This window comes from Salmo trutta, chromosome 4 (genome assembly GCF_901001165.1).
Source record: "Salmo trutta chromosome 4, fSalTru1.1, whole genome shotgun sequence".
NCBI classification, from domain to species: domain Eukaryota; kingdom Metazoa; phylum Chordata; class Actinopteri; order Salmoniformes; family Salmonidae; genus Salmo; species Salmo trutta.
In genome coordinates, this window is record NC_042960.1 from 66243209 (window position 1) to 66261227 (window position 18019).

The window sequence follows — 18019 nt, forward strand, 5'->3', positions numbered from 1 at the left end:
AACATTTTGAACAGAAATACAATGGTTCATTGGATGAGTCTAAAACTTTGCACGTACACTGCTGACATCTAGTGGCCAAAATCTAAATTGCACCTGAGGGCTGGAATAATACATTATGTTCTTTATCTTGCATTTCAATTATGATGGTAGAAAAAAATACAAAAGAACGGTCGTTTTTTTTCTTTGTATTATCTTTTACCAGATCTAATGTGTTATATTCTCCTACATTCCTTTCACATTTCCACAAACTTCAAAGTGTTTCCTTTCAAATGGCACCAAGAATAGGCATATCCTTGCTTCAGGGCCTGAGCTACAGGCAGTTAGATTTGGGTCATTTTAGGCAAAACATTTTTTTTAAAGGGGCGGATCCTTAAGAGGTTTTAAGGCCTTTTCTGCACAATGATTCTAAGACTCAAATCTATTGGCAATTGTTTGGCAATTTATTCACTTTACAATTGAGGCATAATACAGTCCAACAGTGAAAACTATAGAGCATACATTGGCAGTGTATCACAATAAAATTATAGAAAAAGCCAAACAAATTAAAAACACCCAATTTTTCTAATTCAAGATCCAACATCAACATCAATATTCTTTTTTTTTTTTTTTAAATACAGATTTATGCAATAAAATACATTAGCAATAAAACATACAGAAAAGGATGAAAACAGATATTCAAGAGGGAAAAACATAAGAAATGAACAAAGAGATACTTTTAGGATACAAAAAAGATTCTATAGAGTGGTGATATTTTGAGGCACGAACAAGCATTAGTTTCATAGAGCCCACAGCATTGGAAAGCACATTCGATCAGTCAAATGTAGGCTACTGGTGTTTACATGTCACTTGATATTGTAAACACATTTGGGGTTTATTTTCATACCAAACATTCTATATTAGGATGTTCAGCCTGAGATTGAGGTATAGCCAGCTATCATAGAGAAAACAATTACTTCTAAAGTTGATATTCTTACATAGGTAGTACATTTATACCTTTGGAAACATATCCTTCATTCAATAAACAAAAAAAATACTAAAAGAACGCTTAAAAATGTCACAATTTACTCTCTGTACATGCTTCAACCGGTTCTCTTATTCTCCTTCTTTTTAGACTCTAGATTCAAGTCCAAACATATATAATTATGTGTGATTAAAAAGGTGGGATCCATTTGAAATATATTTCATTGAATTATAACTCTTCAACATCTACAGTACAATAGGTTGTTCCTTGTGGATAAACATTAAAGGGCTCGATTCATTCTGTAGCACTGAAGATCTGTGGTATATAGTGCAATTCAAATGTGAAAGTAATTTGAGCCGACATACAGTATGCAGCGTTCACCGTGAATAATCTGTTTGTACTGTCTCGCCAACTCCATTCGGGTCACACAGCAGAAACAGATCAGCAATCAGCTAGTGTCATTTATAAGTGCTTTGTGCAACAACAAAAAAAAACAATAAAATAATGTTTATCTTTTTTCATCACGAACATAGAACCAGAAAATCTAACCAGTCATGATGAAAGGCTAAATGCTGTGCTTTGGATGGATGGATAGAGTGAGAGACAGAGAGAGACACAGAGAGACAGAGTGATGTGTTTTGGATGGAAGGAGAGAGAGAGAGAGACAGACAGAGAGAGAGAGAGAGAGAGAGAGAGAGAGAGAGAGAGAGCGCTGTGTTTTGGATGGAAGGAGAGAGAGACAGACAGAGAGAGCGAGAGAGAGCAATGTGTTTTGGATGGAAGGAAAGAGAGAGAGAGAGAGAGAGAAGTATGGCGGTATGAGGGACATGACTAGCCCCAGTAGGTGAGGACAAGCTAAGATTTCATTGGTGCTAATGAGTGGGTAAACAGAGGCACATTAAAAAGAGATTGATCTCCTCTCTTTCATCTATCTATCTCTCCCTCACTACTCTCTCTCTCTCTCTTTCACTCATCTTTAAAGAACAGAACACACACAGTCAACAGTAAACACCAGCTGCTCCTGCCCACTCTCCTCTCCTGCCCAAATCCTGACTTCTGAAATAAGGAAATGATTGCCATGTGAATAAAGTCATACATTTCACATATCGCCTGATACTTGGCCTTGGACAGAAGCTAAGTTGGCTAGTTGCAGAAGATTAGTAAATACATTGAAACGTTCAAGTGATATTACTTCAACATTTAACAAACTGTAGCCTCTTTACTCATTTAACAATGAATAAAAAAAAATTATTAAGGCATTTTGTCTTTGGTTGCTTATAGTATCAAAATGAACACAGTGATTGCATTGGTGTGATTGGCTGAGAGCTAGCTAAAGTTGCCTGGCGTTAACACAGTGTTTGTACAGCATTGTGATCGTGAATGACCAGCAAAGTCTCATCACTTCTTCAGAACTTATCTCCTCTCCTTCAGAACTTATCATCTCCCTTAAACTTATAAGGGAGAGGAGATATGAATATGAAATGGACATAACGATTTACAGGGAATGTTACTTTTAAAAGAAATGAGTTACGTTATAACGTTACTTGCATTAAAAGAACGGAAAGTAACTTTTGCGTTTCCAAAAACAACCCTCTGAAGAGAACGAGTCATTCCTTCTTATGCCCAGTAGAGGGCGAAAACTACCTTTCAATGGCTTGCATAGCCTAATGTCCGTAGCCTAACTCAAGTCATATTGACAAGACGCAATATTTCATCTACAATACTTAAAATAAATGATTTTCTTGAATTATTTATACATAAGTAAATACCTATATAAAACCAACTGGGCTCAGTAAAAGGTCAGCTCAAATTCAACGACATCAGGCTACCAATCTGTTATTACAAACAGATACGAACTGGATTTTATTAAACTATACGATTCCATTGTGGAATTGTAGTGCCATTTCCTGTATAATTAATGGTGAAGACGAAGCAGGATAAATATCCATTCTTATCAACTGAGCCTAACTTGATCACCTCGCTACGCGGTTTGTTTTATTACAAGACAATAAATGAGTAAATCCCGGAGGCGTGTTGAATCCTGCAAGCGCCTTCAGTCAATATTCGAGGGGTAACATCTGTCATTTTCTTCTACCAGTTCAAACTAATGCAAATACTTCCACAATAAAGGCTGTTGTCTTTGCCATCTCGCTAGCTAACTAACAGCTAACAAAGAAAAGGAGAAATAATATTGTAAAATTACTTATTTGAAAAAGTAACTAAGTAACTGACTACTTACATTTAAAAACTAACGCGTTAGTTTACTCGTTACCACAAAAAAAAGTATTCTGAGTACTCCAACGCATTATTTTGTAATGCTTTACTGCCCCAACACCTGTGATTTAAAACGAAGAGTATTACAGGTACAGCCATGCAAGCAGCCATGTTTCCTCCCTGCTTCCCCCATGTTGTCAGTCAGAAGGACTCTATTGCTGTAGTCTGCATCTAGTAGGCTGCATTTACACAGGCAACACAATTCTGATCTTTTTTTTCCCTCACTAATTGGTCTTTTGACCAATTAGATCAGCTCTGAAAAAAATCTTATGTGAAAAGATCTGATGTGATTGGTCAAAACACCAATTAGTGTAAAACATTTAAAAAAGATCAGATTTGAGCTGCCTGTGTAAACGCGGCCTTAGTATGTTAGTGTGGATGGAAGTGAATGGTGGTTGATTGAAGATGAGATCTGAAATCCATAGACCACACATGGACAGATCTGGCACTGCTTTAAACATGTCACACTAAATGTAGTATCGTCTTGTATTTAATGATGATGATGATAATGAATGTGATTTATATAGCGCCTTTCTACCAACTGAGGTACTCAAAGCTCTATTTCTGTGAGGATTTCCCTCTACACTCCACAAGCAGACAGAGCCCATACAGATCTCCCACCGTCCAGGATAGTTTATAGAGAATCTCCTTAAGACCAGGCCAGGCCCCAGCCCAATCTGAACAGGGTCTTGTTCATTAGGCACCAAACGGAACAAAACAAAACCGGGAATTGTCCTATCTCGGACTTGTCCAATAACAAAACACTAATTTAAATTTCCTGTTGAAAAACGTTTTAAAAAGTTTTCCGTCGTGTGCCCTAATGAACATGAGCCAAAATCAAACGAGTGGGCGGAGGGCGAGGACGGGTGCTAGAGACACTCGGACAACACTTCGCGCCGGGATATGTCGGGGTAGTCCACGGGGTTGGAGGAGCAGTCATCGTTCCTGTGGCTTAGCTGGATCTTCAGATTCTCCACCTGAGGTTAAAGAAACAAAGACCCAGATAAACACTGGATGAATTAATCTGTTTTAAATGTGTTTTGAATGATGTGTTTTGAATGATGTACTTTAAATGATGTGTTTTGAATGATGTGTTTTGAATGACGTGTTTTGAATGATGTGTTTTAAATGATGTGTTTGGAATGATGTGTTTTAAATGACGTGTTTTAAATGATGTGTTTTGAATGATGTGTTTTAAATGACGTGTTTTGAATGATGTGTTTGGAATGATGTGTTTTAAATGACGTGTTTTAAATGACGTGTTTTAAATGATATGTTTTGGATGATGTGCTTTAAATGATGTGTTTTGAATGAAGTGTTTTAAATGATGTGTTTGGAATGATGTGTTTTGAATGAAGTGTTTTAAATGATGTGTTTGGAATGATGTGTTTTGAAGGTGTGTGTTTGTATTATATCGGTTACCTGGTTAAATAAATTAAAATAAATAAATACATGTGTTATTAAGTGCATGTTGAATGTTTCATGAGGATAAATACCTCGTAGTTATGGAGGTACTCCTGGATGAGGTAGCGTTCCCGTTTGACCCTGGCCTTCACCTCTGCGGGAACGTCAGGAATCATCCATGCCACAAAGAACTTCACCATGAACACCACATGCTGAGAGACGAGAGAAGACCAATCAACCAATCAAATAACTAGGAAGTGAAGAGATGGAACCCAAACGTAACCTCTGACCTCACACTGGCAATACAGTAGCAACCCAAATGTAACCTCTTGCTCACACTGGAAAAACAGTAACAACCCAAACGTAAATCAAACGAGTGGGCGGATTGGGGACAAATACTGTAGACAGCTGGTCATGATTGGGGACAGATACTGTAGACAGCTGGTCATGATTGGGGACAGATACTGTAGAGAGCTGGTCATGATTGGGGACAAATACTGTAGACAGCTGGTCATGATTGGGGACAGATACTGTAGACAGCTGGTCATGATTGGGGACAGATACTGTAGAGAGCTGGTCATGATTGGGGACAAATACTGTAGACAGCTGGTCATGATTGGGGACAGATACTGCAGACAGCTGGTCATGATTGGGGACAGATACTGTAGACAGCTGGTCATGATTGGGGACAGATACTGCAGACAGCTGGTCATGATTGGGGACAGATACTGCAGACAGCTGGTCATGATTGGGGACAGATACTGTAGACAGCTGGTCATGATTGGGGACAGATACTGTAGACAGCTGGTCATGATTGGGGACAAATATTGTAGACAGCTGGTCATGATTGGGGACAGATACTGCAGACAGCTGGTCATGATTGGGGACAAATACTGTAGACAGCCGGTCACGATTGGGGACAAATACTGTAGACAGCTGGTCATGATTGGGGACAAATACTGTAGACAGCTGGTCACGATTGGGGACAGATACTGCAGACAGCTGGTCATGATTGGGGACAAATACTGTAGACAGCTGGTCATGATTGGGGACAGATACTGTAGACAGCTGGTCATGATTGGGGACAGATACTGTAGACAGCTGGTCATGATTGGGGACAAATACTGTAGACAGCTGGTCATGATTGGGGACAGATACTGTAGACAGCTGGTCATGATTGGGGACAGATACTGTAGACAGCTGGTCATGATTGGGGACAAATACTGCAGACAGCTGGTCATGATTGGGGACAGATACTGTAGACAGCTGGTCATGATTGGGGACAGATACTGTAGACAGCTGGTCATGATTGGGGACAGATACTGTAGACAGCTGGTCATGATTGGGGACAGATACTGTAGACAGCTGGTCATGATTGGGGACAGATACTGTAGACAGCTGGTCATGATTGGGGACAGATACTGCAGACAGCTGGTCATGATTGGGGACAAATACTGTAGACAGCTGGTCATGATTGGGGACAAATACTGTAGACAGCTGGTCAAGATTGGGGACAAATACTGCAGACAGCTGGTCATGATTGGGGACAGATACTGCAGACAGCTGGTCATGATTGGGGACAGATACTGTAGACAGCTGGTCATGATTGGGGACAGATACTGTAGACAGCTGGTCATGATTGGGGACAGATACTGTAGACAGCTGATCATGATTGGGGACAAATACTGTAGACAGCTGGTCATGATTGGGGACAGATACTGCAGACAGCTGGTCATGATTGGGGACAAATACTGTAGACAGCTGGTCATGATTGGGGGCAAATACTGCAGACAGCTGGTCATGATTGGGGACAGATACTGTAGACAGCTGGTCATGATTGGGGACAGATACTGTAGACAGCTGGTCATGATTGGGGACAGATACTGCAGACAGCTGGTCATGATTGGGGACAGATACGGCAGACCACAGAAGGAATCTAAGCATTCCTATTTAGTGACTGACTACTAAGTGAAAAGTATGAGCAGAGCTGGTTGAAATGACCGGTGGTTCTCGTGAGTGACGCAGTGGTCTAAGCCACTGCATCGCAGTGTTGGGGCTTCACTACAGCCTGGGATTCGATCCTGTGTCACAACCGGCCGTGACCGGAAGTCCCATAGGGAGGGAGAGCACACAATTGGCCCAGCGTCATCCGGATTAGGAGAGGGTTGGGCCGGGGGGGACTTTACTTGGCTCATCGCGCTCTAGCGCCGCCTTGTGGCGGGCCGGGCGCCTGTAGGTTGACTTCAATCGTCAGTTGAACGGTGTTTCCTCCGACACATTGGTGCGGCTGGCTTCCGGGTTAAGCACTCCGGGTCATGTCTCTTCCGAGCTAGTTGGGGAGTTGCAGCGATGAGACAAGATCGTAAATCACGAAATAAAATAATATATATATATAATCTATTATAGATTGGGCCTCCCCATTCAAGTACGGTACTCATGAGTTTAACAGTCAAATTGCCCGGGTTAGAGGTTCCAAGCCAGTTTTATAGGTTCTGTTTCTATGGCTGGTACCAGTAGGGTAGCTAGAGGGGTCTGTCCTACCTCCATGATAATGATGAAGGCCAGCTTGGCAGCCAGAATGTGCCAGAACTGCATGGTGTGAGTGTACTGCTTCTCATGGCCTGGAGGGTAGCGGTAGTCACGGTACCTAGAGGACAGGGAGACAGGAGTTGTTATAAACACACACATACCGCTTCTCATGGGCTGGTGGTTAGCGGTCGCCACGGTACCTACACAGAAAATACATACACATTAAAGATAGTCTCCCCGCTCCCCCAATCCACTACTATTACTACTATTACTACCACCACCACCACCACCACCACTACTATTACTACTATTACCACCACCACTACTACTACTATTACCACCACCACTACTACTATTACCACCACCACTACTACTACTACTATTACCACCACCACTACTACTACTATTACCACCACCACCACCACTACTACTATTACCACCACCACCACCACTACCACTACTACTATTACCACCACCACCACTACTACTACTACTATTACCACCACCACCACCACTACTACTGTTACCACCACTACTACTACTACTATTACCACCACCACCACTACTACTACTATTACTATTACCACCACCACTACTACTACTATTACCACCACCACCACCACTACTACTATTACCACCACCACTACCACTACTACTATTACCACCACCACCACTACTACTACTATTACCACCACCACCACTACTACTACTATTACCACCACCACCACCACTACCACTACTACTACTATTACCACCACCACTACTACTATTACCACCACCACCACCACTACTACTATTACCACCACCACTACTACTACTATTACTATTACCACCACCACTACTACTACTATTACTATTACCACCACCACCACTACTACTACTATTACCACCACCACCACCACTACTACTATTACCACCACCACCACTACTACTACTATTACCACCACCACCACCACTACCACTACTACTATTACCACCACCACCACTACTACTACTACTATTACCACCACCACCACTACTACTACTATTACCACCACCACCACCACTACCACTACTACTATTACCACCACCACCACCACTACCACTACTACTATTACCACCACCACTACTACTACTACTACTACTACTATTACCACCACCACCACTACTACTACTATTACCACCACCACCACCACTACTACTATTACCACCACCACCACCACTACTACTATTACCACCACCACTACTACTATTACCACCACCACCACCACTACTACTATTACCACCACCACCTCTACTACTATTACCACCACCACTACTACTACTACTACCACCACCACCACTACTACTATTACCACCACCACCACCACTACTACTATTACCACCACTACTACTACTATTACCACCACCACCTCTACTACTATTACCACCACCACTACTACTACTATTACCACCACCACCACCACTACTACTATTACCACCACCACTACTACTACTACTATTACCACCACCACTACTACTATTACCACCACCACCTCTACTACTACTATTACCACCACCACCTCTACTACTACTACCATTACCACCACCACCTCTACTACTACTATTACCACCACCACCACCACTACTACTACTACTACTATTACCACCACCACCTCTACTACTACTACTACCATTACCACCACCACCACCACCACCACCACCACTACTACTATTACCACCACCACCACCACCACTACTACTACTATTACCACTACTACCACTACTACTATTACCACCACCACCACCACATTTTTTACATTTACATTTTAGTCATTTAGCAGACGCTCTTATCCAGAGCGACTTACAGTAGTGAATGCATACATTTCATACATTTTTTTCCATACTGGTCCCCCATGGGAATCGAACCCACAACCCTGGCGTTGCAAACACCATGCTCTACCAACTGGTAGAGCAAACACCATGCTCTACCAACTGAGCCACACAGGACCACCACTACTACTATTACCACCACCACCACCACCACCACCACCACTATTACCACCACCACAACTATTACCACCACCACCACCATCACCACTACTATCACCACCACCACCACCACTATTACCACCACCACAACTATTACCACCACCACCACCATCACCACTACTATTACCACCACCACCACTACTATTACCACCACCACCACCACTATTACCACCACCACTACTATTACCACCACCACCACCACCACCACTACTACTACTACTACCACCACCACCACCACCACCACTACCACTATTACCACCACCACCACTACTACTACTATTACCACCACCACTACCACTATTACCACCACCACCACTACTACTACTATTACCACCACCACTACCACTATTACCACCACCACCACCGCTACTACTACTACTATTACCACCACCACCACCACTACTACTACTATTACCACCACCACCACCACCACCACCACCACTACTATTACCACCACCACCACTACTACCACCACCACTACTATTACCACCACCACCACCACTACTACTATTACCACCCCCACCACCACTACTACTATTACCACCACCACTACCACTATTACCACCACCACCACCACTACTACTACCACCACCACTACCACTATTACCACTACCACCACCACTACTACTATTACCACCACCACCACTACTACTACTACTACTACTACCACTATTACTACAACTACTATTACCACCACTACCACTACTATTACCACCACCACCACCACCACCACCACCACCACTACTACTACTATTACCACCACCACCACTACTACTACTACTACTACTACCACTATTACTACAACTACTATTACCACCACTACCACTACTATTACCACCACCACCACTACTACTATTACCACCACCACCACCACCACCACCACTACCACTACTACTATTACCACCCCCACCACCACCACTACTACTATTACCACCACCACTACCACTATTACCACCCCCACCACCACTACTACTATTACCACCACCACTACCACTATTACCACCACCACCACCACTACTACTACCACCACCACTACCACTATTACCACTACCACCACCACTACTACTATTACCACCACCACCACTACTACTACTACTACTACTACTACCACTATTACTACAACTACTATTACCACCACTATTACCACCACCACCACTACTACTACTATTACCACCACCACTACTACTACTATTACCACCACCACTACTACTACTATTACCACCACCACCACCACCACCACTATTACCACCACCACCACCACTACCACTATTACCACCACCACTACCACTATTACCACCACCACTACTACTACCACTACCACTACTACTATTACCACTGCCACCACCACTACTACTATTACCACCACCACCACCACCACTATTACCACTATTACCACCACCACCACCACTATTACCAGCACCACCACCACTACTACCACCTCCACCACCACCACCACTACCACTATTACCACTACCACCACCACTACTATTACCACCACCACCACCACTACCACCACTACTACTACTACTACTATTACCACCACCACTACTACTACTACTATTACCACCACTACTACTATTACAACTAAACTACTGAAAGAGCTGCTTCCTGTGCTTGGCCCTCCTATGTTGAACATAATAAACGGCTCTCTATCCACCGGATGTGTACCAAGCTCACTAAAAGTGGCAGTAATAAAGCCTCTCTTGAAAAAGCCGAATCTTGACCCAGAAATTATAAAAAACTATCGGCCTATATCGAATCTTCCATTCCTCTCAAAAATTTTAGAAAAAGCTGTTGCACAGCAACTCACTGCCTTCCTGAAGACAAACAATGTATACGAAACGCTTCAGTCTGGTTTTAGGCCCCATCATAGCACTGAGACTGCACTTGTGAAGGTGGTAAATGACCTTTTAATGACGTCAGACCGAGGCTCTGCATCTGTCCTCGTGCTCCTAGATCTTAGTGCCGCTTTTGATACCATCGATCACCACATTATTTTGGAGAGATTGGAAACCCAAATTGGTCTACATGGACAAGTTCTGGCCTGGTTTAGATCTTATCTGTCGGAAATATATCAGTTTGTCTCTGTGAATGGTTTGTCCTCTGACAAATCAATTGTACATTTCGGTGTTCCTCAAGGTTCCGTTTTAGGACCACTATTGTTTTCACTATATATTTTACCTCTTGGGGATGTCATTCGAAAACATAATGTTAAATTTCACTGCTATGCGGACGACACACAGCTGTACATTTCAATGAAACATGGTGAAGCTCCAAAATTGCCCTCGCTAGAAGCCTGTGTTTCAGACATAAGGAAGTGGATGGCTGCAAACTTTCTACTTTTAAACTCGGACAAAACAGAGATGCTTGTTCTAGGTCCCAAGAAACAAAGAGATCTTCTGTTCAATCTGACAATTAATCTGGATGGTTGTACAGTCGTGTCAAATAAAATTGTGAAGGACCTCGGTGTTACTCTGGACCCTGATCTCTCTTTTGAAGAACATATCAAGACTGTTTCAAGGACAGCTTTTTTCCATCTACGTAACATTGCAAAAATCAGAAACTTTCTGTCCAAAAATGACGCAGAAAAATTAATCCATGCTTTTGTTACTTCTAGGCTGGACTACTGCAATGCTCTACTTTCCGGCTACCCGGATAAAGCACTAAACAAACTTCAGTTAGTGCTAAATACGGCTGCTAGAATCCTGACTAGAACCAAAAAATGTGATCATATTACTCCAGTGCTAGCCTCCCTACACTGGCTTCCTGTTAAGGCAAGGGCTGATTTCAAGGTTTTACTGCTAACCTACAAAGCATTACATGGGCTTGCTCCTACCTATCTTTCCGATTTGGTCCTGCCGTACATACATACACGTACGCTACGGTCACAAGACGCAGGCCTCCTAATTGTCCCTAGAATTTCTAAGCAAACGGCTGGAGGTAGGGCTTTCTCCTATAGAGCTCCATTTTTATGGAATGGTCTGCCTACCCATGTGAGAGTCGCAGACTCAGTCTCAACCTTTAAGCCTTTACTGAAGACTTATCTCTTCAGTAGGTCCTATGATTAAGTATAGTCTGGCCCAGGAGTGTGAAGGTGAACGGAAAGGCTGGAGCAACGGACCGCCCTTGCTGTATCTGCCTTGCCGGTTCCCCTCTTTCCACTGGGATTCTCTGCCTCTAACCCTATTACAGGGGCTGAGTCACTGACTTACTGGTGTTCTTCCATGCCGTCCATGGGAGGGGTGCGTCACTCGAGTGGGTTGAGTCACTGACGTGGTCTTCCTGTCTGGGTTGGCGCCCCCCCCCCCTTGGGTTGTGCCATGGCGGAGATTTTTGTGGGCTATACTCGGCCTTGTCTTCGGACGGTAAGTTGGTGGTTGTAGACATCCCTCTAGTGGTGTGGGGGCTGTGCTTTGGCAAAGTGGGTGGGGTTATATCCTGCCTGTTTGGCCCTGTCCGGGGGTATCATCGGATGGGGCCACAGTGTCTTCTGATCCCTCCTGTCTCAGCCTCCAGTATTTATGCTGCAGTAGTTTATGTGCCGGGGGGCTAGGGTCAGTCTGTTACATCTGGAGTATTCTCTTGTCTTATCCGGTGTCCTGTGTGAATTTAAATATGCTCTCTCTAATTCTCTCTTTCTCTCTTTCTTTCTTTCTCTCGGAGGACCTGAGCCCTAGGACCATGCCTCGGGACTACCTGGCATGATGACTCCTTGCTGTCCCCAGTCCACCTGGCCATGCTGCTGCTCCAGTTTCAACTGTTCTGCCTGCGGCTACGGAACCCTGACCTGTTCACCGGACGTGCTTGTTGCACCCTCGACAACTACAATGATTATTATTATTTGACCATGCTGGTCATTTATGAACATTTTAACATCTTGACCATGTTCTGTTATAATATCCACCCGGCACAGCCAGAAGAGGACTGGCCACCCCTCATAGCCTGGTTCCTCTCTAGGTTTCTTCCTAGGTTTTTGGCCTTTCTAGGGAGTTTTTCCTAGGGAGTTTTTCATAGCCACCGTGCTTCTTTCACATGCATTGCTTGCTGTTTGGGGTTTTAGGCTGGGTTTCTGTACAGCACTTTGAGATTTCAGCTGATATACGAAGGGCTATATAAATAAATTTGATTTGATTTGATATTACCACCACCACCACCACCACCACCACTACTATTACCACCACCACCACCACCACTACCACCACTACTATTACCACCACCACCACTATTACCACCACCACTACTACTACTATTACCGCCACCACCACTACTACTATTACTACCACCACTACTACTACTACTATTAGCACCACTACTACTACTATTACTACTACTATTACTACTACTATTACTACTACTATTACTACTACTACTGCTGCTGCTGCTACTACTACTACTACTACTACTACTACTACTACTACTACTACTACTACTACTACTACTACTACTACTGCTGCTGCTACTACTACTACTACTACTACTACTACTGCTGCTACTACTACTACTACTACTACTACTTCTACTACTACTACAACTACTACTACTACCATTACTACTACTACTACTACCATTACTACCACTGCTACTACTACTACTGCTGCTGCTACAACTACTACTACTACTACTACTACAACTACTACTACTACTACTACCATTACTACTACTACCATTACTACTACTACTACTATTACTACCACTGCTACTACTACTACTGCTGCTGCTACTACTACTACTACTACTACTACTACTACTGCTACTACTACTACTACCACCATTACTACTACTGCTACAACTACTACTACTACTGCTACTACTACCACCACTACAACTACTACTACTACTACTACTACCATTACTACTACTACTACTACCATTACTACTACTACTACTACCATTACTACTACTACTACTACTACTGCTGCTGCTGCTACTACTACTACTACTACTACTACTACTACTACTACTGCTGCTACTACTACTACTACTACTACTACTACTACTACTACTGCTGCTACTACTACTACTACTACTACTACTACTACTACTACTACTACTACTGCTGCTACTACTACCACACACACACATGCACACACACACACACCTACACCTACCTGCAGGTGGTGATGACAGAGCTGTTGAACCATTCAGGGCTCTCTCCGTCATCAGGCCGGTTGTCATCAGAGAACCCAGAGATGTTGAACACTGACAGGCTATTGTTGATGTAGCCCTTCATAGAGAGATCGTTGCCAGGGCTGTAGGCATACATGTACACCAGCCGGGGAATCATGTCTGATGTGAAGGCTACGATGAAAGCCTGAGGGGTAGAAAAAACGGGTTTAGATATTAAAATAACTTTACAAAAAATATATATATATAACTTTATAGATGGATTATAAGCACTGAATATAAGGAGAGTCCCATAGGTCGATGGGGCGGCAGGTAGCCTAGTGGTTAGGTAGGCTAGTGGTTAGGTAGGCTAGTGGTTAGGTAGGCTAGTGGTTCGAGTGGCAGGTAGCCTAGTGGTTAGGTAGGCTAGTGGTCAGGTAGCCTAGTGGTTAGGTAGGCTAGTGGTTAGGTAGGCTAGTGGTTAGGTAGGCTAGTGGTTAGGTAGGCTAGTGGTTTGAGCGGCAGGTAGCCTAGTGGTTAGGTAGGCTAGTGGTCAGGTAGCCTAGTGGTTAGGTAGGCTAGTGGTTAGGTAGGCTAGTGGTCAGGTAGCCTAGTGGTTAGGTAGGCTAGTGGTTAGGTAGGCTAGTGGTCAGGTAGCCTAGTGGTTAGGTAGGCTAGTGGTTAGGTAGGCTAGTGGTCAGGTAGCCTAGTGGTCAGGTAGGCTAGTGGTCAGGTAGCCTAGTGGTTAGGTAGCCTACTGGTTAGGTAGGCTAGTGGTTAGGTAGCCTAGTGGTTAGGTAGGCTAGTGGTTAGACTAGTAACCGGAAGGTTGCAATCGTTGGACTAGTAACCGGAAGGTTGCAAGATGAAATCCCCGAGCTGACAAGGTAAAAATCTGTCGTTCTGCCCCTGAACAAGGCAGTTAACCCACTGTTCCTAGGCTGTCATTGAAAATAAGAATTTGTTCTTAACTGACTTGCCTAAAAAACACAAAAATCAAACAAGACTACAAGCACACGGCTTCTACTTGATTTTACTCTAGTCTACAGAAGCAGGACTGCTATACTAACGTTAGTAACCACCGAGAGGACGAACACTTCGTTTGAGGTTCTCTTGACAGGCCCCTATGTTCAGGGCCTGTTTTAATCTACTCTACACTCCACTGTACTCTACTCTACTCTACTGTACTCTACTCTACTGTACTCTACTCTACACTACACTATTCTACTGTACTCTACTCTACTGTACTCTACTCTCTACTCTACTGTACTCTCTACTCTACTGTACTGTACTCTCTACTCTACTGTACTCTCTACTCTACTGTACTGTACTCTCTACTCTACTGTACTCTACACTACTCTACACTACTGTACTCTCTACTCTACTGTACTGTACTCTCTACTCTACTGTACTCTCTACTCTACTGTACTGTACTCTCTACTCTACTGTACTCTACACTACTCTACTCTACTGTACTCTCTACTCTACATTCTACTCTACTCTCTATAATGTACTCTACTGTACTCTACACTATTCTACTGTACTCTACTCTACTCTAATGCACTCTCTACTCTACTGTACTCTACTCTACTCTACTGTACTCTACACTACTGTACTCTACTCTACTCTACACTACTCTACACTACTGTACTCTACACTACTGTACTCTCTACTCTACTGTACTCTACACTACTCTACACTACTGTACTCTACTCTACTGTACTCTCTACTCTACTGTACTCTACACTACTCTACACTACTGTACTCTACACTACTGTACTCTCTACTGTACTCTCTACTCTACTGTACTCTACACTATTCTACTGTACTCTACTCTCTACTCTACTCTACTCTCTACTCTACTGTACTCTACCTACTGTACTCTACTCTCTACTCTACCTATGCTACTGTACTCTACCTACTGTACTGTACTCTACCTACTGTACTCTACTCTCTACTCTACCTATGCTACTGTACTCTACCTACTGTACTGTACTCTACCTACTGTACTCTGCTCTCTACTCTACCTATGCTACTGTACTCTACCTACTGTACTGTACTCTACCTACTCTACTGTACTCTCTACTGTACTCTACTGTACTCTACTGTACTCTCTACTGTACTCTCTACTTTACTCTACCGTACTCTACTGTACTCTACTGTACTCTACTGTACTGTACTCTACTGTACTCTACTGTACTCTACTGTACTCTCTACTGTACTCTCTACTTTACTCTACCGTACTCTACTGTACTCTACTGTACTGTACTCTACTGTACTCTACTGTACTCTACTGTACTCTCTACTGTACTCTCTACTTTACTGTACTCTACCTACTCTACCGTACTCTACTGTACTCTACTGTACTCTACTGTACTCTACCTACACTACTCTACTGTACCCTACTCTCTACTCTACTCTACCTACTGTACTCTCTACTGTACTCTACCTACTCTACTGTACTGTACTCTACTCTCCTGTACTGTACTCTACCTACTCTACTGTACTCTATACTGTACTCTCTACTCTCCTGTACTGTACTCTACCTACTCTACTCCACTCTACACTCTATTTTACTCCACACTCTACTGTACTGTACTCTACCTACTGTACTCTACTCTCTACTCTACCTATGCTACTGTACTCTACCTACTCTACTGTACTCTACTCTACTGTACTCTACTGTACTCTACTCTACACTCTATTTTACTCCACACTCTACTGTACTCTACTGTACTTTAGGACAGCCATACTCACGTTGGTGACGACTGAGAAGACGGCAACTCCGTTCAGTATTTCCTGCCAGGCTCCGATGCTGTGGGCTTTGGCCGCCACGGGCCGGCGGAACTGGGTGGTGAACTTCCAGGCATCCACTCTAACTTCTATAATGTTGTTCAACAGCGCCAGCAGGGGGGCCAGAGGGAAGGAGGCCACGAACAGAGTGATGAAACCAAACTGGATCACTGTGTAGGAGAGGGGAGGAGACTATGACGGTGAGATACAGGGACACGGTGTCCTCTGAAGGAGAGCAGGATATCTTGCAATGAGTATTACATTTCTTTTAGAGGGTATGGCTGTTTCTCAATTCATGTTTCTACATTTCTTTAGATGGTATGGCTGTTTCTCAATTCATGTTTCAACATTTCTTTAGATGGTATGGCTGTTTCTCAATTCATGTTTCTACATTTCTTTAGATGGTATGGCTGTTTCTCAATTCATGTTTCTACATTCCTTTAGAGGGTGTGGCTGTTTCTCAATTCATCTTTCCTCGATTTATTGCACCCCCTACACTTTTCAAAACGCAAAGGGAGAAGATACAACGTCCCTCCCTCGGATCTCCTCCTCCAAAACATTTTAATAAGGAGGTGAAGAGAGAAGATACGAGGAATCAAGGAAAGACTAATTGAGAAAGCGCCTACAATGCATTTGGAAAGTTTTCAGACCCCTTGACTTTTCCCACATTTTGTTATGTTACAGCCTTATTCTAAAATGGATTCAATTGTTTTTTCCCCCTCATTGTCTTGGCTGTGTGCTTTAAGGTCGGTGTCCTGTTGGAAGGTTAACCTTCACCCAAGTCTGAGGTCCTGAGCAAGTTTTCATCAAGGATCTCTCTGTACTTTACTCCATTCATCTTTCCTTCGATCCTGACTAGTCTCCCAGTCCCTGCAGCTGAAAAACATCCCCACAGTATGATGCTGCCACCACCATGCTTCACAGTAGGGATGATGCCAGCTTTCC

At 43.2% G+C, this 18019-nt stretch overlaps 1 protein-coding gene across 3 annotated transcripts in view; it reads right to left on the bottom strand.

Annotated features, from left to right (window-relative positions):
- Nucleotides 1–1925: 1925 nt before the first annotated feature.
- Nucleotides 1926–18019, bottom strand: part of ano5a (anoctamin 5a) — an 80665-nt gene continuing 64571 nt past the window's right edge. For all 3 annotated transcript variants that reach the window (XM_029751859.1, XM_029751860.1, XM_029751861.1), the window contains 5 exons: nucleotides 17039–17244; nucleotides 14287–14489; nucleotides 7181–7286; nucleotides 4732–4851; nucleotides 1926–4212 (listed from right to left, as the gene is read on the bottom strand). In XM_029751859.1, coding sequence (XP_029607719.1) covers nucleotides 4105–4212; nucleotides 4732–4851; nucleotides 7181–7286; nucleotides 14287–14489; nucleotides 17039–17244 — 743 coding nt within the window. In that variant the 3' untranslated portion in view covers nucleotides 1926–4104. The remainder of the gene's footprint in view (nucleotides 4213–4731; nucleotides 4852–7180; nucleotides 7287–14286; nucleotides 14490–17038; nucleotides 17245–18019) is intronic.